The sequence below is a fragment of the Drosophila takahashii genome, chromosome X (genome assembly GCF_030179915.1).
Source record: "Drosophila takahashii strain IR98-3 E-12201 chromosome X, DtakHiC1v2, whole genome shotgun sequence".
Classification (NCBI taxonomy): Eukaryota; Metazoa; Arthropoda; class Insecta; order Diptera; family Drosophilidae; genus Drosophila; species Drosophila takahashii.
Window position 1 is genome coordinate 19294284 of NC_091683.1, and position 25666 is coordinate 19319949.

The following is a 25666-nucleotide window of genomic DNA, read 5'->3' on the forward strand; positions in this document are numbered from 1 at the left end:
TGAAAAATCATGTTTGTAAACGAATTAGGGAAATAAATATGAGGAGAAAAAACAACTTACTTTTTTTGGTCATTGCGAGAATCGAACCCACGACCTCTCGGTTTAGAGTCTAACGTCCTAACGCTGCACCACAGACCCATCGCGCAAGACGACGAACAAACTCTGCACATATCTTATTTTCTTGAGGTCTACGTTATAATATGACTAAAGGCAACTAAACCGTATAAAGTATGCTTTTAACTCAGAACTCCCATACGTTTTTAAGGTTTAAAGACTACTTTAATTTAAAATTCGGACGAAAAAATGTCCTCAGTATTATAATGTTTACAAAAAAAAAAAACATAAAAATCAAGTTGAATCACACAGGGTTCGAACCCACAACCTTAGTCCTCATATAGCAAAGTTGAAAGCGCAAGTGATTAGACCGCTGGGCTACCGAATTTCACACTTTTGGAGTGATTTTTAAGGCAAATCGCCCTTGTATTTAGAAAAATTTTAGAAAAAAAATTAGGGCAATTCGCCGTTGGATTTAGAAAAGGTCAAAACGAAGCAAATCGAAAAAAACCGCCCTAAATATTAGAAAAATAGAAAAATTAACCCTAAAAATATTTTTTTATGGTCACCTGCCTTAAATTTATGGCAAATTTGTCGTGAAAATAGAAAATTTTTCTCAGTTCAAAGGCGAAAAATTTTTTAGGGCGATTTTCTAAAATGTAGAAAAATATTTTTATGAGTGTACCCGTCATGTATGCTGTATATGCCAGCTTTTTAACGAAAAGGTTCCAGAAATATAATACACTAGTTTACAAAAGAGTTTTTTGAAAAAACATTTTTTTAAAGATCTATTAAAAAATTTGTTTTTTATTTCCATCCATTTTTGAAAATAAATTTGGAAAATGTGGTTATTGATTTTGAAAAATGCCACGCACTTCCCGACCAATTTCCAATAGATTACTTTACCGATGCCATCTAACATATTTGTATGATCTTGGCTAACATGGAAAACCAATGGACTACTTGGAAAAAAACGCAATTCATAAAGTTTTAATTAATTTTTATTTGATTTTTAATAATAAATATATTTATCTGTTATACGTTTTGTGTTTTCGTATTGCTTTTCTCTCTCTATATTTTTCGCATGGTTTCCTCATTGTAGTACTTCGTATATTTTGTTATTTTTATTTGTTTATTTATTTATATATATACATACATATATATAAATTTGCATGTGTGTGTATTTTGTATGAAAACTTGTATGCGAATGCAGCTCACACACACACTCACGAAACTGATGCTGATAATTGGGAGATGTGTTTTAGCTAATAATCGGAAATAACAACAAATAGTAGAGTAAGAAAACAACAGCTCAAGACTAAAATGCTAAATCGTTCCACAGTATCGTTCGTTTCTTGTTTGGTTTATTTGTAATGCAATTAATTGACTTGTTTGCCTGCCTTTCGTCCTTTAGAGATGCATATAATTTAAAACCACAAAATTATGAAAAAAAAAGTTAATTCGGTTATGGGAACAACGAAAAGTCCTTCTAAAGCTTATAATTGCATTTGAGTAGGGGAGGTTTATCTATCAGACAGATCAAATCAGTTGAAACCTATCATTGAAATGTACTTACATTTTGGAAAAATAAGCTAATTTAAATTCTTTTCTAATTTTCTAGCTTCTGTCACGGTCCTTTCATAATTTTTCTGTGGTATTGGTAAAAAAGAGTATATTTCTTTAAAATTAGTGTTCATAATGAGTGAGAATAATAGTTGTCTAATACATCAGCTGTGTATTTTCTTTTGATTTTTACAAAATAAACGCAATTCTCGTCATTCTAATTAGCTTTCGTTAGCCGTATATTCATATGTATGTATATGATCTGTATATACAAACCATTTGTTAGTTTACACTTTCATTATCGTTTGTGGATTTTCTTTTGGGAGGCAAAAAAGGCACTATAATCTAATAAGTTACGACGATGAAAAAATTAGTTTTCTCTTTCGTTCCTTCTCTATATACTTGTATATCTTCATATACTCTCGCATTCACTAAGTCGACCATTCTACATTCTTTCTTATTTATAAATTAAATATGCACAAAAATTGGTGTTTCAAGTACTCGAAGTAATGCTTTCAAAATTCGATAAATTTAAACATTTTTATTCGTTATTTTTCATTTTCATTTTTCATTTGTGTGTGAGGCAAGTTAAAGTTAGGTTGCAGTTTTTCTAGGTAAGGATCTAGGCATTGAAAAACAAGCCCCAATTTTTAAATGCCCATTAACAGGTTAACAGTATTTTGCCACTTAAACCAAGTACAATGAAGAAAAAAATAGTTATTAGGGATTAATTGTTTTTCGTTTTATAAATACAGTGTAAGCAATAAATTAATTAAACAATGACAAAAAGAACATATATTTATATTTATAGATAAATAATAAATAAAATACACACACAGAGTTGAACTGTTTTAAGCTTAATACATAGGTTGCTTTCGTTATGTTTTGTTTTCTTTCGTTTCGTTTCCCTTCTTTAAATTTAACATTTGCTTTCTTATTTTTTTGATTTTCCTTAAGTTTTTGTTAGACAAATTTGTAATGCGCACTTAGTTGATAGGAAGAGAACCAAAAATCGAACAATTGCAGCGAATTTTGTAAGCTCGGCGCACGGCCAAAGGGAAAAGTAAAGTGTTAGCTAGCCGGTGCTGTTTTTGTCCCACTGTGCCAGGCCCCAGGGATCCGCACAGTGGACAGATACTTTGCTTTCCCCTTCTCTCTCTCTCTGGTTTGTAGTTATGAATATATAAGTATATCGTATATAGTTTACATTAATAAGCCTATATATAAATTCATTGCTTAACATCGCTGTACTTTTTAATTTATTTATTTATCTGCATGTTTCGGGAGTTTTATGGGGCTGCTGTTGTTTTACGGGGTTGTTGTCATCTTCGAAATGCAGGAATCAACTTAACTAGGGCCTGTGATAAGGTAATCAAGTTTAGACACAGATTCCACACCCAATAAAGCATGCAATATATGTGTGCTAAAGGATACGGATGACGGATACACATAGATGTTTAGCTTCATTCACTTGGATTCTGCTGCTCGCTAGCTCACATATTTAATTTATCATTTATCATTTGCTCTTTCTCTACTCTCTACTCTTTCGTCCTCGTCCTCTATCCTTTTATATTTATATGTATATATATGTGTGTATCTATGTAAAAGTTTATTTCTGTTGTTGTTTGTTGAACCTTTAAGGAAATGGAAGCGGATGGATATATTATTTCTTCTTGTTGGTCGCAAGCATTGGGGCGCTGCGCTGCGGTGTTGTGGGTCGCGACGAGTTCATTCCGCTGTACAGATACTTGGCCTTCTTCTCAGATGGTTTCAGGATCTACAAGGGATAAAATCATGATTACAAATCAGTTTTATAGGGCGTTGGGTATAAAAATTTAAAAATTATCGATATTTTCGATATTTTGACAATATTTTATTGATATTTGATGTTTTGAAGGGAAACACACAAAATTAAATATCATCGATATTTTTTCAAGGGATTAAATCACAGTTACAAATCAGTTTTAGGGAGAGTGTGGTATAGAAATTGAAAATTATCGATATTTTCGATAATTTGACAATATTTAATCGATAATATCGACTTTTTGAAGGCAAAAAACACCAAATTAAATATCGTCGATATTTTTTCAAGCTCTTGTTGGGTAGGTATCTCATATCTCACCTGGAATGAGCACATGAGCGTGTCGTCCACGGTCATCATGCCGCCGGCATTGTCGAACTCCCCGCAGTAGTTGGGCGCCGAGAACAGTGTGACCAGTTGGCGACGCGCAAAGAACTCGTAACCGTCCTCCACAACCTGTGAGTTAATAAAGGGTGGATTTAATTCGTTAAGATCTATACACATCACTGATATCACTTACCTGATGCGCACGACAGATCAAGTCAAGCTCGTGCCGGTTTAAGAACTTGGAGACCACATCCACGCCGAACGTGAAGCTCACACCGCGATCGTTCTCGCCCCAGCCCTGAACGTCCTTGTCGGGATCGCTCCACAGGAGGTCGCAGAGCAGCCCGGTGTCCGGGACATCTGTGGGCCGCATCAGGCGACGGATCTGCTCCATGCCCTGCAAATCGGGACTGAGGCCGCCGTGGCAGCAGAAGATCTTCTCGTCAATGATCGCGGCCACTGGTAGACAGTTGAAGCAATCGGTGAAGGTCTTCCACAGTTTGACATTGTATCGGCGTTTGCACTCGTCGTAGAAGCCTGCAGGATTAGGATTAAATCATGAATATAATACAGTATTTAATATAACAATCACTTACCATAGATCCTATTAATACTGGCGCACTCATGGTTGCCGCGCAACAAAAAGAAGTTCTCCGGATATTTGATCTTGTAGGCCAGCAGCAGGCAGATGGTCTCCAGCGACTGCTTGCCCCGATCGACGTAGTCGCCGAGGAACAAGTAGTTGGCGGCCGGCGGGAAGCCGCCGTACTCGAATAGCCGCAACAGGTCTGTGTACTGGCCGTGGATGTCGCCGCAGATGATCAGCGGCGCCTCCAGCTCCAGCAGGATGGGCTGCTGCAGGAAGATCTCCCGCGACTTGAGGCACAGACCGCGCACCTCCGCCTCGGTCATCTGCACCTGTTTGCCCGTTCGGCAGCTGCGCACTGTAATTAAGCGTGATGTTAGTGGACTCAATGGAAGGATGTGCCATGTACGAACATACAGGATAGATAGACAGTTAGATAGATATAGTAACTAGAGCTTAGCCTACGACTGACGACTTATGGCAAAAGACCGACGAGCACGAGTACGAGTACGATAACTATCGACGCAGGACACGCGGAGACGAATCCACAAATGGCGGAGGAGCAGGAGGATTTGGCGGGAGAACAATGCCGCAAGAAATGGTTGCATACTTTGTGGCGCAAGCGAAATTGCGTGCAGGCTATTTGGTGAGGTTAAGGTGAATGGTACAGTTGCGCTCAAAACAACAGTACAGTGTGACCAACTAAAGTGTAAATGCCAAGGTTCGTACACAAGATAAAATATTAAAAATTATTTTAATTATTATTGTTATCTACTATAAGATCCTTTGCTAGTTTTAGTTTTGTAAACTTTTCTAACATCATATAAATAAATAAATATGACTTCCTTTACTCGCAGGAAACAAACACCTATTTTAGAAATTCGAGTTGAAGCGAAGTTCTGCTAAATGTAAATTAGTTTTAATGATAAACAAATTTAAAATTTAAATTCCATCACACAATAGTTTCGAAAGTTAAAAATACTAATTAATCCAATTTCACCCTCTAAACCCTATTATTGTGACCGCAACTGTCGCAGGATTCTTGTGTGGGAGCACTACGATGTAAGGTAGTAACAAAGGTAAAGCTGTGTGTTAGAACTTCCTGGTCTCGGGGATAATTGCAGGTTGTCGCTGCTCGGAGACCGTATCTCAAAAACCTTGGCCAACAAGTGGGCGCAACCACGTAAGCCACTACCCCACTTTTTGCCCTGCCATTTCACCCCCTGTCGTGCAATTAATTTTGCAAGGCAAAACGCTCCGGAGCCAGGGAAAACGATGATAGTGCTATCCTTTATCCTTTATCCTGGGAATACAAGTAGGTCGTGCAAGAGTGTGTGGCGCGTGCACAAAAAAATTTAATTAAATTTGGATAGACCAAAATGCTGGGCCAGCGTTTGGCTCGCAAAAACAGAACACAGAACAGACAAGCCCCCAATCCATTCGTCCTTGCCTTGGAAATTGTGAGCCAACTCTGGATTTGGGTCGAGAGCATGGCCCAAATGGGAGGGAGCCGAGCACCATGTGGCCAAAAGAGCGGGTGAGAATGTGGGATTGGCCAAGTGGGACTGGCCAAGTGGATTGCGGTGCGGATGGGCGAGTTGGCCAGGCCAACAGACCAACAGGCCAACACACAAGCCAATTCCCAGAACGTCAGCATTGCACTTTGCCGCAGCTGTGATTTCAGTAATGGTTAATTAAAGTTATCGCACATCGATGTGCAGAAGGGGACCAGCCACTGCATATAGGGATTGCCTTTCGATTTGGCCATCTGTTTGTAAAATTATTTTCATTTACTTAAATTTGAATCTATTTTATTGTTAATTACTTTTATTATTTAATGATAACTTATTAAACTTGTTTTTAAAAAAGGGTAATACCCTGTAAGTTATTAAAATGTTTTCCTTTTCTTTATTAGGGGGCTTATTTCATGACAATAATATATCAGCGATCAACAAAAGAGTAGTTCAAGAATAATACCTCACAGTCAAAAATATTTGAAATACAAGAAGCCTTAAAAATAATGTTTAAGTTAACACTACAAAAAGAATATTTGGTAAAAATATCAAGGCTGTAGCTTTACTGCTGTGTGCTCTGTATTGAAGCCCAAAATGGAAATGAAAGTTTTATCCATATAGATTAAGGAACCTAAGGAAAAATCAGAGCTAAACGTTTTCCCACCGGAAAGAGTCAGTAGTCAGTTAATCAAATCAAAATCGGGCCAAAGTTCTTTTGCGAAGTTTTTATGCTTAACGTCGGCATTAGAATTAGCATATATGATATAGTGGACCTGGAGTGGATGGAGGTGGAGGCGGAGATGGAGTAGTGGAGCCGAAGGCGGAGGAGTTAAATACACAAAATTATGCAAGCCATGGGTTCATGCACTCGGGGAAATGGAATCCGTTTAAGTTATGCGAATGCGAATGCGAAAGCGAGACTCCTTCCCCGAGTGTCTGTGTGCTCCACGCGAACCCTTCGAAGCTGTTGCATACTTTAAGGAACCGTATTATGTAATCGGTCCTCGGTTTCGAGACACAAAGAATTACTTCCGCCTGTGCATAAATTTCCGAGAACATCTGCTCGACTTTTGAAGTGATTATTCGGTTTGACGGAGATTATTTAAAGGATTTGGTAGCACAACAAATGTGAGAAGGCGGGGGGTTTTGCTAAAAGAATAGTTAAAATTTTAAACAAGATAAAGATTTTGAAAAAGTATAAAATTAAATGTTGTAGTGTTTATTAATATCTATCGAAATGTAGAAGAAATTTTTCAAATCGGATTATTCAATAAAAAGTTATGACCAAATAATGATATGCAAGCAGTGCAAGCAGTCGCTTTGCTGCATGCATATCTCCGTCTCCCTCGCACTTCCCTTAGCTGAATAACGGGTATCTGATAGTCGATAGTAATTTCTAGCCATCTGACATGTTTTAAAAATATTTAAAAAAATATAATAAGAAACACAAAGCATGAATAATATTTCTTACGAAACTATTTAACCGAATGCCGTTTTTGCCTCATATCTGCGCGGCTTTAAGCCCAACACTTTGACACACATGTGACACAAAGCTGGTGGGAGATGGGCAGATGCAGATCCATAGATGGATGGATGGAGAGCGAGTGATAGGGAAGCGCTCTTTATTTTTCATTTTTATGCAAATTTCCGCAATGCTCCACTCCACGGAAAACTGCTGCCCTGCTGCCTGGATGCCCTCGCAGGCTGTCAGGCATTTGTCAGCATAAAGAAGACATCACAAAGGGGGCGTGGTTTGGTGGTTTTTTTTTCGGGGGCGGTGGGTGGGTGGGTTGGCAATGTAGCATTATGCGTAAGCAAAAAAGACGCGCATGTTTGTTTAGCATGCATTTTACATGAGGAGACACCAGCACCGCAACGCAGACATGTTACGTGCCGAATCCACTCTGAAAACACTCCACATGGGAACTTCCTGTCAGAGTCTGCTGTCACATCTAACTGGTTCATCATGATTAACAAGTCTTGGCCGCCTGCTCCCCCCGGAACAAACAAACGAACGAATGAACGAACAAACAACAAGCATTTTATCCTTCCATCCATCCTTTCATTATCGCCAGCATCCCCATTCCCATCACAACCTCCGCCTCTGCGAACAAATTAAAAATGTAAGAAAACATATGGGTGATGAGATGGGATGGAATGGAATGTGATGTGTATGTAATGCTGCAGCAGTTGATGACTTACTTAGGCGCAACTCATCAACGAGCAGATCCCATGAAGGATGTGGTAACCCAACGAAAAGTGCACCCTTTTACATTTAAATTATGTATTATTTAAGTATGTTTTTCCTGAATGGTAAATTTATAATACTTTAACTAGTAAGCAAAATCCAGTATTTAGTTGTGAGGGGATTTTTTTATAATAAAATTTAGGTTGCATACTTTTTGAATACCACATTTCCTTTTAATTTTACTTTTATTAATATTAATTATATATATTTCGAATATCAATGTGGAAAATATTATTATAAAAAGTTCAATTTCTATATTCTATCATATATTATCAAAAATCTATCATCCCTTCCACTCAAACAGCTGAATATAATGATATTGCTGGCCCACCTCGGGATACCTGCTCCTAATTCACTCATTTCCGAGGGCATTCCCAACTGAGGCGAGAGTACATTGCAAAACGGAATCCATCACGAGATTCACAATTTCCCGCAACGTGGAATGGCACGGTAGACATTTGATGGAGTCAAAGGGGCGTCTGCGTCAGACATTTTATGACCCGATTAACTCCCAGGAGGAGGATGGGCTAGGGGATTGCTGGATGGTAGCTGGGCAAATCCAAAGTGGAGCAGCAGCTGCCAGAAGTTAAACACTCGCCGCCCTGTGCAGCAAACTTTGCAAGGAAGGAAGGAGCAGGAAGAACTGAATGAAAATGTTAAGCCATTTAGATAGCAAAACTACCAAGATGAAAGTTTGTGGACATAGGAGGCGAATAAACACGACCGAGGAGAAAAAGAAAAGGGGCATGGCGAGAGATAAGGCGCAGGGAAAGTTTGGCAGCAAAGCAAATTAAGAGCAAAGCTTTTTTTTTTCAAAATTATGGTGATGCTCTGAGTCGGATTTGCAACACCAGGAAAAAGGGTGAAGAGGTTGCTTAAAAAGATGAGCTGCTCCCAAGGGACTTGTTCTTCAGAGAAGCTTGTGCCTTAAACATTTCATAAACTATTTTCCATCCACATCGATGACATTTGTCGCTTCGCACCTTAAAATCGAATTTTCATCTTGCCCATCATGCTGAAATTGATTTCACACCGCAAATTGAACAGCAATCAAATCCGGTCACCTCCCGATTTCATCTCACTCCGTCGGGATTCAACCGCAAGCGGATCCTTCTGCCCCAACTGCTTATTCCTATCTACCTCAGGTTAGCTGGCAATTTAATTAACAGTGTGGTCGGCTTCTGACTGAGTATCTGGGGTTTAACCCGAAACGATATAACTTAAAATTTAAAAGAAAGATATCTGTAAACTTAACATTAAAACATACGGTTTTATAGAAATTCAGAGTTTAAAGCGTACCTTAAGCTAAATGAGTGTGCGAGCAATGAAGATATGCAAGCGGCATAGCAAAAAGTCGCTTAAAAGTGGCGCCACCTATCGGAAAATTTATTATTTGTCCATAACTTTTTAACGAATGGTCCGATTTAAAAAATTCTTTTTACATTTTGGTTGGAATAACTAAACCAAACGCTTCCTTTTACATACTTTTCAACTTTACTTTAATAGGTGTTATTATAAAAATGTTTAAGTTTAAAGTTACAAAGATTAACAGCCAAAAATCATCCGGTTGGGATTTTAAAATACATTTCTTTAGCTTTTGATTTTGTTCCCCCCCTTTTTCTTTTGTCAGTGTACTATGTCTATTGTGGGCGAGGTTCAATGTCAAAATCTCGTTCTTTTGACACTCTCTACTTCGTAATTGGACCGCCCAACAACGACCTTTGGCTTTAATGCCTGGCAAGCAGAACGCAGAGCACAGAATACATATTTCCATGCCGCTCCGGCCCATCAAATGATTGTTGCCCATTAGGCGCCACGCCCACAGCGCCCACAACGCCCACTACCGCCACCATTGCCCACTAATACCATGGCCTAGGTCGTCCTGCGTCCTTTGCGTGCTCAAGTTGAAATCCGAGCAAATGAAGCAAAGATAACAACGTCGACAACCGCAACAAAACATCGAGTAATGAACGCCTTTGGCCCGCCGACCGACCGACGTTGATTAAGGACGAGAGTGCAAGAAAATTTCGTTTGAAATTTTTGAGTTTGCCTTTGAAAAATAAAAAAAAAATCATTTGCGAATCGGTAATTGTTTCCGTTTTGCATTGACCCACTTTGTAGGTGGGTTTGGCTTACGGGTCAGCGCAATTCCGTTCCCAAAATGCTCGAAATGGAAATGTAATGGTTGGGTAAACGAGATTTGCTTTGAGAATCGGAAGGAACAAAGCGGATAATAATCTTTATTTAACCGATTCGCAGCCGGGAAGAGGGGGAAAAAACAATTCCATATCAAGTAGCATCGCCAAAACCGGAAATCTCCTTCGTGATTTTAAGTGATTAAAAACAACAAAGAGAGAAAAGCTGAAATTGGCGAAATAAACTTTCGTAAATACTTCCGTTCAACATTGACCCACTTGGTGGGGGGGGGGCTCTTTTGGATGGGGTCGAATGTCAGGGGGAAGTACTTAGTTTGGTATGCCAAAAGGCATATATTTGCCCTAAAAGGGTGGACCAAAACCGACACTAACCGACACTCATTGAGTAACCACCTGAATCCAGCTCAGAAAGAAAACCCTTCCCTCAACACTACTAAAACCCTACCCCAAAGTCGCCATTTAAGCACATTAGCGCTGATTATAACGGCGTTTACATCACACAGCAGCAACATTTTTGAGGGTTGCTGACGAGCGTCGACGAGTCGTCGAGTCGTCAGTCGATGGGGGCGCACATGGCGTATGCGTAATCCGTTTGGACAAACGTTTCAGCGGCCAATCGAAGCCAGTTCGGGAATTGATTAAAATATCACGAAAAATATTTAGCAAACTGTAAAATACAAAATTGAGCAGAAAACTTTTCGAAATCCAAATAAAATGCAAATGGCGGTCGAAAAAAGGTGGCCAGAAATGTTTGGGAAATTAAACTAAACACACCACAAATTTGTTTAATTTGTGCTGCACAAATTAGCTTAGGCGAATGGAAAGGCAACAAAGTGTTGAAACTTTTAGTTCGTTTTCCAATAACGAATCGACTTTTGTGTGTGTAAAAGCCTCTAATTGTTTACAAAGGCCCAAGAGAATCGACGTTTAAGCAATATCCGGGCGCTATGATGAAATAACATTTTTTTAAGCATCATTTCTTGAAAAAATTGTACACAGAACAAAGAAATCTTTAAATCTAAAGTGAGAGAGATGGAGATATGCAATTAGCAAAGCAAGCAGTCGCTTGAAAGTGGCGCCATCTAGTGGAAAATTCATTATTTGCTCATAACTTTTTAGAAAGTCGTCCGATTGTCCTTTTCCTATTATTAGACTCTATTTCAAAAGGTTAAGAATGATGGTAAAAGCAGTTAGCTATCAAATTATCGCATTTTAAAAATTCAATTAATAAAATATTAGCCACCTTGCATTTAATTCAATGCAAAAAGTAAACCCTTTTAATCGAAATCACGCAATTGCCCACAAATCGATTACAATTGCGTTTCGCATATTTATAGATCAGCTAGCGCTAGGAATTTTCATTCGCAATCAAACGCAAACGCAATCATAATCATAAAATATTAACCGAATTCCATTTCCCGGAAATCGCTCGCATATTTCGTAATTGCTGGCAATCTGTGGAAGCTCTTGCCACTCAATCGCTTTAATCGAAGGAAAGGAAAAGAGGGAACGATGCTATTTTCTTGAGTTCCCACCCTTTGACCCCTGCCTTTCTGCCTTCCTGCCTTTCTGGCTTCCTGCCTCTTGGCCTTCCAACTCATTTCGTAGAACAAATCGAATCAAATCACATTTGTGCAATACTTGGGCATTCACTGTGGCCATTGGAGCGATCCATTGTAGATGTTTTTGTGCGTTGCCTTGGCGAATACGAAATGCACATGGAAAATGTACGTACAGTCGCGTGTGCGTTTCTACTTCAGTGCGTACCACGTTGCGTATGCTCGCTATTTATAAAAATCAATTTCTGCCTTGGCAGCCGAACGGAAAGAGCCAAAGAAGCGCCCAAGAAACACGGCTAACAGCAACACTGACGTCCCGAATGGCAAACAAACAGAATGGCAAACAAACAACGCTGCGAAATAACAAAGTAAATAAATAAATAAATAACACTGTTTAAAGCACAACAACAGGAGTCAAATAGAAAACCAGAAGAGGTGGCAAGTGTAGTTTTCCTGGCCAACTTTCCTTTGTTTGGCCTGTGGAAAGGCCATCAATTGCCGCATTTCGGCCATGTGGATGGAAGGCAATTTGCTGGGAGAAGAGCAAATACCAACGTAATCCCAATGATTTTATGTTTAGTTCCACGCGTTAAACAAATATTCTGAACTCAAGTGACCAGATGTTTTTTATATTTAATATTTTTCCCCATATATTATTATGATTTTTTCAAGGTTTATGTACTTTGTAAAATCATTTAAGTAATTGATTTTCAAATTGATATTTTCTTAAGATTACCTCTATAATAGAAACCTTGTTGACCCAATGATTCATAATATTATTAAAGTACACACAAAAGCGATTTCGAATGATTAGCATAAGCATAACATCTCCCCCTGGAGGCATCAGTTTTCCCTACATTTCCTTTCTTATCTGGCTTGCTTTCCCTTTTACTTGCCCTCGAATTTCCCTTCCTCCTCCTGTGCCCCCTCAAGAAACAAACAATGACAATCTGAAAAAAAAAACAAAGTTCCCCAACGCGTGCAACAAAACCAACGACGAACGAGAGGAAAGGCAGAAAGAATCTTATAAAATAAACATTTATTTTTAGCATATTGCTGCTTTTGCTTCTGCTTCTGCCTCTGCTGCCGTTGCTTTAGTTTAATTTTTTCGACTGCCGACTGGCCTGGCAAATTGGAAAATGGAAAACTCAAAAAAGCAAAAGGCAGGGCGGGAAAATAAGGAGGGAAAAGGGAAGTGAAGGAGGAGGCCAGCATGGCGCTCGGCCAGCCAGCCATTGAATATGCCAAATACACACAGGAAAAAAATTCGATATGAAATAGGGTCATTTCCACATTATTTCATATCAATAAAAAAGCCCATATGATTAATGTCAAATTTATGATTTTATCATTTCACAAATGTCATAAAAATACTATTTTAAAATACCAATTTGAGTATTTTTTGAACAATTATTGTAAAATAAGATAAACATAATCTTTATTTTAACAAAATTATTTTAATAATATCAATTTTTTTCTGTGTACGTATACATATACCACTGGCACTCCTCTTCCTCTTTCGCATGTTTTTTGTTCCTCCCTTCTCCTCAGTAGGATCGATTTTGTAAGAAGCTCCCTCACTGAACCCACCTAACCACCTAACCAAGCCACCCAAGTTCCAACAACTGCACTCATTTGGCTTGGCTTTGACTGGTCGTCGTCGTCGTCGTCATCGCCTTTGGCTATTTATCGAGCGACATAACTGCAAGACTATAACAAGCCCAGGGATGCCGGCTAAACGAGAGCAGCCCTTCGACTGATCGACGCCAAGAATTACCTCGAAAAGATCAAGGAGTTCTATGATTCTATCTTCATTACTTGGGAACCGCATATCCTAAAGTATTTTATTTTAAGCTGGGTATAAATACTTCATAATATTCCTATTAAACCTTTAAAAAATAAATAAACATATATTTATAAATATAATCTTAGTTTTAAAAACCACCAATAACAAATAACCCCCAATAACATTCTTTAATTGCCTTGTTTTTGATTTTCCAACTGAAAAAATGCGAAATATACCTCCATTTTAAATGTAATTTCATCGAAATAAAAAAATTTGTCAGAAAATAATCTTGCATATAATTCAGGGAAGTAGACCAATGGATTCGATGAGATTTCAAGACGGGAAGGCAAAGGCAAAGCGGGTGGCATTTACGCCGACGTATTGTTTCTATATCTACGAGTGCAAATTCCATTTTATTTACTTGGAGCTTTTGCTTAATTAGCGCCTCGTTATGATTGTGTCGTGGACGCACAGAGCGAACGAAGGACGGCCGGTTGGTCGGTAGGCGGAAGACGGAAGCTTTTCACCAGTCGTTGCCACCCACCACCCACCCACTGAAAAAACCCCCGGGCACCGCTTACTTTGCGGCTGATTCATTTGTCTTATGGTTTGGCATTCTTCCACCGTGTCTTTGTTATTATGCTCTTGGAAACGGGGTTCTATACTTCTGGTCACATGTAATAGATACAACCTATAAAGAATAAACCTTAAACTAAATGGAGTTTCATTGGGATTTATAAAGGTTTGCTAGTTCTATTAAAATATGTTTATATGATTTAGGACTTAAGTTAAAAAAGCTATAGTTTTTTTTGAATATTATAAAAATTCAAAAATAAAGGGAATACAAAATTCGGTGCTTCAAATGTACAACCACCATTTCTTTCTTGTTTTTCTTTACTCGCTGTAACAGTTTTTCCAACTTATCTTATCGCCAATAATTGGAAGAAGAAACACATGCGTATATCTCGGTCGACCTTAAAAATAGCCATTCCATTTTGACAACAAGTAAACGAGGAAGAACAAAGACAGCGTAGAGCATACATGGCGTATGAGTAATGAGCGTTTCTACATATTTGCTGGCCATGGTTGAATTTCTTGTTTCGTACATTTCGTACATTTCCCTTGATTCGATTCGATTCGACTCGATTCGTTGAGGGTCGTCGTTTAACCCAATTTACGGCTGCCTCTTTTTAAATGTTGTAATTTATGGAATGTCAAATAAATATGGAAGGGAACGTTCCATTATTTTTTAAATTTTAAAATTTGAATTAAACATAACTTTGACTTGATGGTTAAAATGAAAATAAAATAAAATTATTAATAAAGTACAACAGATTTAATTAATCAATATGGATTTTGATACTTTGTTTTGCTTCAGATCATTAAAATGCAATTCAAACACTATTTTGCATATTACGTAATAACCACACTGGGCACCTCCTTTCTCGCATCTTATCTTTATCGAAGCCATCGGATCGGATCCATTAAATTGCCACCCCGCAGCACTTTGTTTGCACAATTGTACTGGCAACAACAACAATTGTTTAAACATTTGCAATGCCTATTTGCTAATTAACAATCATAAGAAAAACACTGAGAGAGCAAGCAGCCACAGGAAAAGCACAAAGAAAAACATTAGATATTTACATTTTGACTTGAAAGTTCGTAGGTTAGCGATTAATTTAAATAAAAATCTTTTTACTAAAAAATAAATGTATTTACGTATTAAATCCATCTATTTAATATTAAAAGTTTTAAAATAGTAAAATATAAAATATTAGAATCACCCGCAGAATAGAAAGTCATGCACCTTTAATTACTTATTTATACTTTGTTTAAGGATATCCTTCGCTTTCCCAACTTTGAAACAAACTTGTTTTCCCTTTGTTTTGTTTCTCATTGAATTTTCACTTTCTGACGCTGTTTAATTTTTCAACATCACCCTGGACAGCTGAGGTGGGCAGTTGGGTCAGGTGTTGTGGGTGTTTTGGGTGTTGTGGGTGTCGGCGGCATTGAAGCTGTCCATCGCAGGTGTTTCGCCCCCTTTTTCGCAAATTAATTGAATTTAGCTGAATCGTTAAATGCTGCATTTAAGAACGTTTGAAATTGTATCAAAAGGGAATGCTTTAAAATAGATTTATGAAATCCCTTTCATCATTTTCTCACAGCGATTTATTGGCGCAGATTGTTGACCACATTTAGCAATGGCCGGAAAGAAACCCGAGACATCTGCTTTTTGGCCATCATTTGCCTTCCATTTGTCGGGGGCCACGCCCACTGGACTCCGCCTATTTAGGGGTGTAATTTAGGGTGTGTAAAGGTCAAGGCACATGGCAAATTTATTTCGCCTCATTTTGACCCAGGCCCAAAGCTTTTTTGCCCTTAAAAATTAGTGGAATCGAGAAATGCCTTAAATTCTCTGCACACACGTGTAGTGCGAGTGTAAGATGGTGAGGTGGTAAGGTGGCTCTATAAGTCGAATGGTCGAAAAGTTTAGCAATTCAGGTAAACTGGTGCAAGGACAGCTGACAAGCCAACAAAAAACTTTGATGAAGGTGTGAAAAATGTAACAATGAAAAAACGAATGAATCTGAATTAATTTTTAAATCATTATACTCTTAAAATGAAATAACAAAATTATTTGTGTTTTTTGTTCATAAAATATTATGTATTTAAAAAAAATTTGTAAGAAGATTGTTTACTCGATTTAAAACCTATTAAATATTTATTTAAAAATGGAAAAGTCTATTGATAATAATTTATATTTAGAAATTGAAACTATATTTGAAATGTATATTTCACCTGATTCGAACTTTTAGGGTATTTTGTTTGAAGCGGCAATTAAAGGCAAATTGGTTCCTTTGAACATATTCTTTTGAGGTACTCTTCCTTAAGCGGCTTACAAAGAATTTCCCAAAAGCACGAGGATTCATTCCCTTCGCTTTTCCTGGGGTCCACAAGTCATGTTTTGCGCAGCACCAGCAGCAGATTGCGACATTTGGCCCACTGACCCCCCTTGGCAACCCCCTTTCTTTGGAGAAAACTTTGTTGATTTATACTTTCATAGCTTCTCTGGCTCATGAAAATTGCACAAGGAGGGCGGGGTCGTCGTGGAATGCCAATAGGCATTAAAATTGCATGCACACAAAAGTATGCAATGGACATTGCGCAAAGGAGCGGGCAAAAAAGGGTTACGGAAAATGTGTCAGCAATTATGGCAACTGCGACAGCAACTACCAACTGAGCTCTTGGCCAAAAGCTTCGATATAGCCAGGATTTTTAAGCAAGTTTTCATTTATAATACTTTTAACATTTTTTAAATATTTCTGATTAAAAAAAACAAAACAAATACAGCTTATGTAAAGAAAGCTGATATGAAATGTAGCTCAATTTGACCTTATTTTATATCAATAAAAAAAACGATATGATTAATGTCAAATTTATGTTTTGAGCATATCAATTTGATATTTCATCAAATCAGTTATTTCATAAAATTTATAAATCTACCATTTTAAAATACCAAAAATAATATAAAATAAGATCATATGCAATTTGTATTCATATCAATATGATACGAAAAAAAATTCCCTAAAAGATGACAAATTGACCAATTCTCTGTGTATAAATCTACAAATGATATTATATTGTCGCAGAAGTGGCGAATACTTTGGTTTTTTTTTTTTAAACACATTCTTTTCACACCTTAAGCCATAAATTCGCAGCCCGAAATTAAGCCATTGTCCGCCAATCCCCATTCCTATTGCTATTCCAAGCTCAAGGACCTCGGGCTCGAGCCCCTTCAACCCCTTGAAGTATGCAACAGCCATTTACAACTCCGGCGAGCCAAGATGACCGAGCTATAAAAAAGAACTTACAAAGCAAGCAAAAATGGAAAGCGAAAATGAAGAAAACAAGCAAAGAAAAAAAAACTAAGCCAAAAGGTCAAATGTATTATTAAGCTTCTACTGTGTGAGTGTGTGTGTGTGTGTCTTGGGTGTGTTTCTCTGAAAGTAAACGAGAAATTGAAATTTTTTTTTTGGGTCAAATGGTCAGGTTGTTCTGCTGGCAATCCCTTCCACCTGGTTTTCTGCGGTGGTGACCTTCAAAATTTTGGCCGAGTATCCTGTTAAGCCCTCAAGTATCCTTTTAGCCAAAACCCACACACACACGTGTCATTAGATACAAACATTTTCTGTTTTTTTTTTGTTCTTTTGCGCCACTGGCAATTCGTTTTCCCTTTTTTCATACCCATTCTCGGGCATTTTTGCTTTTTGCCGCTCGTTTTTATTTGCCAAGTGCACGCAATGTGACAAAACGTGGGCGGGCTCAGGTGGGTGGTGGATGGTGAATGGTGGGTGGTGGATGGTGGCTTTGGACCCTGGTGAGAATTATAGTGTCATATTATATAACGTGCTATATACACGTGTGCTCGTACGGCAAAATAAAAATAGAACCACATGTGAGGGCAGGGAGAAAGCGCAGCGGCAACACCATAATTAAAACACTTGCAGTTGTAGTATTAACTGCAAGCCAGTAACCGCTTACGGCTGACACTGGGAGAAAAGCAAATGGGTTTCTAATTGAAATGTGTTTTATTCTTAACCTAACCTATAAAAGTCACTAAGAGATTCTGGTTTTAAGTTTAAATAAATATGTCTCCGAGACACTTTTATTTTGAAAAGTCATTGATAACTTTTAAAATATAAAAATCCAAAAAAAAACTGTTAGTAGACCCTTTTAAAATAAAAATTAAAAGAACAATTAAAAAATAACCCTTTGAAATAACTTTTATCTATAAATGTCAAAATCGTTACGGTCCCTGGTTTCTATTCGAAACTTGACTTAAGAAATATTAAAAAAGAAAAAAATACAAAATTTTGTGAAGAGACTTTCAATGAAGCCTTTTATTTATATAAAAAAAATTTAAAAAAAAATTGCCCTTATAATGAAATGTATAATTACCAATGATAGATGTTATTTGTGGCTCTTTATACAAAATATTATAACATTTATAAATGTTAGTGATTACCAGACTTTTAAAATGCAAACGTCTTTAATTAAACATATTTAATGAAGAGAAGTTGAAGAATATTATGTAGTTGGCCATTAGGAATTATTTCTACGATTTGGAATTTAAAAAGAAAACCCAAAGGGGGAAATGTGGATTTGCGCTTTGAATTTACTGTGCTCAAGCATGCATGAAGCGATTGTTTTGTTGTCGTTTTTCTTCCGTTTTTTTTTAATTAATGAACTAACTTTTGATGTCTGCCACCCTGGCTACCCTGGCCACCCCCGCTCATCACCAGAGTTGCCACTTCTAACTCGCTGCGCTCTCTAGTTTATATGCGATTATGGATGCAGGCCAAATTTTTTTTGGATGTTGCTTTGCTTTTTATTTGTTTGTCTGTGAATTTCTGTTTCGTTGGTTTTCCCCTCCGGTGTTTATGACACTCGACTGGACTAGCGGTTAACATAATTAAATAGGCTGACGGAGGTGAAAAGAAATAACTCTGGCAATTAACAAGAATCAGAATTTTTTTAAGTGAAATTTTAGCAATTAAATTCGATTTAAAAATCTTTAGTTGATAAGTGATTGATCCACCCTCGTTTGTGCTTGCGTCAAAGAAAAAGCTTGTGCCAAATTGCAATTGAAGCGGCTCTCATTACCCACTATCCATCCCCTAAATCAGAGGCCGCCTTCTATATCTCAATGTGCCGAAAGCCGATGGCGAAAGCTAATCAAAAACCACTTAAATGGAAACAGAGGAGGCGCATTAGCGAGTCCTCCCCACCGATCGACCAAGAAAACACCAAAACGGCCCTTTGCTAACAGAATCACCAGGCACGCAATGCCAGTTATCCGTCGTTTTTGCCTTTGGGCCACTATTTTTGAGGTCTTCTTCTTTTTGGCGGATTTGAATTCTCTTTGCTATTATTATTATTATTATTATTATTATTATTATTATAGTATTATTATGCCACGCTGATTGACTCAAGTGAAGGTTATGACATTCAAATTACATTTTCAATAACCGCCGCGCGCTAATCAAACAAACTTGTACAGATCCCTCTCTCTATAATAAATGGTAAAAATCTCTGCATATCGACTAATAGATACCCATATTTTTTTAAGCAATGGTTATCATAGGGTACATGAAATGTCATATTTTACATAAATATTTAAAAGCTTATAATTAAAAAAAAAAATCTTTTTTCTACATTAAAATTATTAATTTTTGGTGAATGAGTTTCTAGTGCTAGGGGCGTTTCAATATTAAATTTAGTACGCAAGCTTTGAGAAACTTAAAATACCACAGTTTTATGCGCGAACACAGGGCATGTAATCACACAAACATCAAGAGCGATGACAGCCCTGGCATGCGATAAAGCCTTTTGGCGACATCGACGACAACCGAGATAGCTATAGATATAGATGGAATATAAAAGCGACGAAAGGGGGGGAATGGGGGATGAGAGTCTACCAACTCAATTATACAAATATTATACAAACATTAGAAATGCATCAAAATAACGAAGGATATTTGTCAAGGCACGGAACGGAACCCTTGGAGAGGCCAACATACGACGACGTGTGTCACTGGGACAAGGATGACTCGGCAGTGACTTTTGCTCCGAGAAAACTGAGAAAACCGAGAAAATCGAGCCTTGGCACACTCTCCAAGGCGCCAGCACGCGCGAAATGGGGGAAAAAATGGGACAACAGGCCAATCAATAACACTGTGCTGGGGATGGATAACAATAATTTAGCAAGGGTTAAGGTTTCCCCTTCAGTTGGCCAGGGGTTAAGGCTCTGGGCATGATAATTGCGATATTTGGAAGGTGACTTGTTGCTCAGGGTTTTAAAGGAAATTGGTAAACCCTTTGCAAACTAACTGTTTAAGTTCAAAGAACTAAAATTATTCTGATTACCAAACTAAAGGTTTTTTATGATACCAAATACTAAATAAATCTATAAAATATTTCCTAAAATTACACAATGATATGTGATAGATCTTAAGTTACCAAAACCATAACGAATTTTTCACTTTAGCCTTACCGTTATGCAACCCCCCATATTTGATTCCCTGATTTGGTACATTTATATAGTTATTATTATTGTTTATCACCCCCAGCACTGCAGTTGTTTGTAATGTCGCGTGTCACATTCAACGAGATTCTTTTTTGGACAACAATTGCCCCTCCTTCAACATCAACATCGCCATCACTCAAGCACAACACCCAAAACCCATACCAAAAACCCATCCCCATCCCCATCCCCATCCCCATTCCATAATAATAGCAACCCTTTCTTTCTGGCACTTCTCCCTGCTTTATTTATATAATTTGTTTCGCATTACATTTGACGATAGCGGATTTTGCGTCGTGTGAAAACAATTAGATGAAGGCAATTCGGGTTGTGGCTTTTACTGGGGCTGGTAGTGGGTAGTATCTGGATTGAATTGATTGCATAACACACACATAGATACTATATATATATATATAGATATATTTTTGAAAAATACTATATGTACCTAATCGGGGCAGGCGTTGGTCAAGCGTTGGCACTGACATTGCGATTGCAGTTCCGGAAAAGTAAACAGTAACCGCACACCAGATCATAAATATCATGAAATTCTTCCCCATTTAATAGGTTTTATTTATAGCTACTTTGGGCTTTTGCTACTGCAATTGTATGGGGCCCTAAGGAATATTCTGTATAGAGCTATTTGTTTCCAATATCTTGAGACCTTACTTGAGGAGATAATCAAAATATCAAAAAGATCATCCTGCTAGCATCCTTTAATATTGGGTGCTCTATTCTATTGAAATTAAATAAATATGAAAATAAAAACAAGAACGAGAGCTGTGACTTCCTGCACAGAAAAAAATTCAATATGAAATATGATCATTTCTACCTTATTTCATATCAATAAAAAGCCGATTAATGTCAAATTTATGAGTCGAACATATCAACTTGATATTTTAAATACTGTTTTAAAATACCAAGTTTAGTATTTTTTTAACAAATATTGTAAAATAAGATAAACATGATCTTAATTCTTGTCAAAATGATATGAATGCTAAGCTATGAATTGTATAAATTAGCAGCTAGCAAGTAGCGCCCCTTTTCGGCACAGTGTACCCAGGAATAGTGCTGATTGAGTGGCTATGTGTATCGCTTATTGGTTCGCAATTGCATCCCTTTGTGCTGCCAAAGCTTTTAGCCGTGTGACAAGCTGTGAGTGAGCTGGCCATTTGGATTGGGGTGAGATAAGTGTGGATTGTGGGGGCTGTTTGATTGGGAAACAAGCGCCAGAGGTCCTTTTTCTCTGCAGTGACATGGACGTGGCACAGGGGGGGGGCTACTTTGTGGGGGTTTTAGTGGATAGGCTGCTGTCCCCACTGCTGAATGGTTTACTTTGCACTGGAGAATATGGAGCATGATGATGGATGATCATCAAAAACACATCAACAGTGATTTTAGATTCTATAGGCGGTAATACCAAACTCGGCGACGAAAAAGTCGCGCAATTTCAATCTGGATTTCTTGGGCTCCTCGCGAGGATGATGGACGGTGATCTGGTCGCCGTCGGCCGATATCATTGTCTCGCTGGGCGGCGATATCGAGTATTGCTGCAGCAGACGACGCTGCTGTTCGGTGAGCTCGTCCAGCGGATCGTGGCTGGTGGACGGACCTCCACCTCCACCTGCCCCAGGACCAAAGGTGGCCGCCACCGCCGAGTAACTGCTGCTGCTGCTGCTGGCTGTGGGCGATGAGGCGGTAACGGCGGCAGCGGCGGCGGCGGCTGAAGCGGTGGCCACGGCGGCTGCCGCTCCGCCGGCGGCGGCCAATTGTTGAGCGATTAGCAGCTTCTGGGCGTGCTCTTCGGCCTCTTTTTGTTTTTTGAAGTCTTCGCGTTGCATATTTATATGTATGTATATATATAACGATTCATAACTCAAATAAAACTGGGACGAGGAGGGGTCAGAGGATATATAGAAATAAAAAACATAAAAAGGAGAAAAAATAAAAGAGGAGAGTCCGGCAAAGTGCCCTAAAAATTCAATTTCAATTTGCAGTTTGACAAATGAAATTTATCTGCCGCCGCTGCTGCTGCTTTTGCTGCCTTTGCTGCCGGTGACAGAGGCTGATGACGCTTCATAGATCAAAATTAATGGCATTTTTTCGGGGGGGAGGGGCAGAAAGAGAGAGGCGGGCAGTGCCATGACCTAGCCCACTCGATGACCTTGACAAATGGTGGGTCTACCGCGACCATCTCGCCCAATCTGTCTCTTTTTCTATTGCCCTTATACTTGGTCATCTGCGAGTGCTTTTTTACAGAAGCCAATCGATAAAAGGGAACCACATTTTCTTCTTTTTGTTTTTTAATTTTTAAAAATCAATATAAGGACAAAAATTTTAATTGAATGTTATTTATTTATTTACCATTTAACAAAGTACCAAAGCAATACTAAGGTAATTAAAGGTAAAAAAAAATATATTATATAATATTATTCATTAATAAATTTGTTTTGTGTAACTTGATTGTTTCTATTGGTTTTTGAGGCCTCAAGAACCTAAGAACAAAAAGTCGTATAGCCTATAAGTATGCTACAATTTACATTTGAATCCTGTAGTCCTGATTATGCATGCCGAAAGACAAAGGCACATTTTTTGGAGCATACTTTTAGACACCTTTTGAAATTATTTCATAGTTTTTTTGCCAGTGACCACTGTAGTTGGGTCGTGTCATCTCAGGGTATGAAAAAAGTGAAAACGAAAGACAGTTTCGGAGGAGGGAAAGAGAAACGCATTGCGGAAATGGACAAAAACCGAAAATCGCAATGTTCAAATGCAATTTCCCCGAAGCGTCGGGGAGCCAGAGCCAAAGTCAAATCTTCGACATTGGCTGACACTTGCAAAACGAGACAAGCGCTAAGCGGCTTAAGCAACCCTCGCAGCTCGCAGATGTTGGGCGGTTGGGTTTTGGGGTCTGCCCAGCAGGAAGAAGGGAAACCCAACCCAAAACCGAAGAGAGGTTGCAAAAATGTAAACTATTTAGCGCTTTTACGCTTTGCAGGAAGGTTGCATGATGACGATGATGACACAACCCCCACCGCGCTTTCTAAGCCCCCTACAGTAGACATCGGCTAAGGCAGCTTTTTCTTTTAACGATAGGAATATTCTTAGAAACTTTACATTTTTATACGTATCCATCGAAGAAACTCGAAGTCAGCTTACGTTTTTAACACAACCAAAATTTAAGCTAATGAAACGATATAAATTTAAGCTACCCAAAAGAAATGTAGTACGTTATGATGAGCATTTTTATAATATTACATCATTTTGTACGAGATATTAAAAATTTAATTGCGATATAAAAACATTTTAATCCGATAATAAAATAAGATTTTTTAGATTGAAATAGAGGTGGGATATGAACCCTGCCTCCAACCTACTTTTCTATCGTATGCAAACAAAAAATTGTGAGTATTTGATGTTAAAATTTGTATTTAATATTGCCTTTTTTCGAATAACAAATATCTCTCAAAACTAACCGATATTAACCAAAAGAATATCCAATATTATTCAATCATTGCTCATGAAAAATGAAAAATTTATTAAACGGTCTCAACCGATATTTACTAGCGATGATCGCGTGACACGACTAGTGGTCCCGCCCTAACGGTCAGTGGGGTTATTTGCCGCTAAGCTCCTTATCGAGAACTCATGTGATCCAATTCCATTCCTTCGCCGGCGAATTCATGGCTGCATACGTATGAACATATATATTTAGCTTGAATCACGCCCGTGTTTATCAGCACGATGACGTCATGGGCATTCGATATAGTCGAAAAACTAATAAACCAAAAATCATTGAGAGACAGTTGATGAAAGAGACGGCACTAGTAACAGCGCGATCGCTGTTAGCGTTATGTAAACGCTAATGAGTGTAACAGTAGATGTTGTTGTCGTTTTCGTTATTGTTGTTGTTGCCGTTTTCCGAGAGGAGCAATGAAAATCAATTAAAACTAATTGATTCAAGAGTCAAATTCAAACGGTTGCAGCAGCGGCGGCGGCGAAGAAAAAGGGGTTTTTTTAGAGAGAAAAATAAACTACCATTTAAGCGAACAATGTGCAATAATTAGAAAATGCAATCGCACACACAAACACACACACCGATAAACTGGGTTATAAATTAAAACGGGGTAGGACAGGGGCGGGGATCGGAAAAGGAAAGTCCGAGGGGGTTTGGGCGCATTTACTTACTCTCCAGCAGCCGCTGTATCAAACTGTCCACATTCAGATCGAAATCGCCCATTTTTCAGCAGCTAAATTGTTCTTCTTTCTTCTTGGCCGCGTTTTGTTGTTGTGGCCAGCTGTTCCAGAATTCCGATTGGAATTTTTGGCGCAACAACTACACGCACGCACACACGCACACAGCGACGCCCGTTTGGCTTATATACTTATTGTAAACAACAATTTTCGAACAATCGCTATTTGTATTTGTATTCTTTTACTTTTTTCCCATTTGCCGCAAAAGGCAATTTCACTTTTCTCTCTTTTGGTGGGCCGCTAGTTCACTGATGTTGCACGAGGGGCAAGAACAGAAAAAAAATACGCACGGCCGCTCGACTTTCGGTGTTTTCGATATGATTCGATGCGATTCGATCGCAAATCGGTCGGGGAATATACGTATTTGTATGCGGGGGGGCTGAGAAATCGGCTTAACTGAGAATTTATAAACCACCGTAATTTTCTCTCCGCCAATAACAAAAATCGTCAGATCAGAATCGCCAGCTAGCTGAGTGTGACCGTTTGCCGGAGGGCAGGAAAAGTTTTGGAAAAGCCAGGGCCACTATCGATATATCGATAGAAAAGCAGTGCTAAGCAACGCGGCAGGGAAATGTCACTGGGCTTTTACTGGATCCCTGGTGCTTGTCATTTGAAAATCATTTCTAGAAGTCATTTCTACGGGAAAGAAAAAAAGATTAATTCTTAGATTCTTAACGAACCAGAAGCAGAAACAAAAGGTATGTACTTTTTTCACTCCTTTTATTTTTCTCAAG

At 38.3% G+C, this 25666-nt stretch overlaps 1 protein-coding gene across 1 annotated transcript; it reads right to left on the reverse strand.

Annotated features, from left to right (window-relative positions):
* Positions 1–2143: 2143 nt before the first annotated feature.
* flw (protein phosphatase 1 catalytic subunit flapwing) lies at positions 2144–25413 on the reverse strand. Its single transcript, XM_017146831.3, has 5 exons — positions 24867–25413; positions 4342–4689; positions 3939–4282; positions 3740–3874; positions 2144–3394 (listed from the first exon to the last, which is right to left on the reverse strand). The coding sequence occupies exons 1-5, from the start codon at positions 24916–24918 to the stop codon at positions 3281–3283; spliced, it is 993 nt and encodes a 330-aa protein (XP_017002320.1). The 5' UTR covers positions 24919–25413; the 3' UTR covers positions 2144–3280.
* Positions 25414–25666: the final 253 nt, after the last annotated feature.

What these genes read in the sequence shown, in the direction of transcription:
- flw (XM_017146831.3), bottom strand. Translation starts at nt 24,918, where the DNA reads ATGGGCGATTTCGATCTGAATGTGGACAGTTTGATACAGCGGCTGCTG. An exon ending in GATACAGCGGCTGCTGGAGA is followed by an intron (nt 4,690 to 24,866) that starts GTAAGTAAATGC and finishes GCTTAATTACAG; the next exon opens with TGCGCAGCTGCCGAACGGGC. An exon ending in CGCTCATGTGCTCATTCCAG is followed by an intron (nt 3,395 to 3,739) that starts GTGAGATATGAG and finishes TATCCCTTGTAG; the next exon opens with ATCCTGAAACCATCTGAGAA.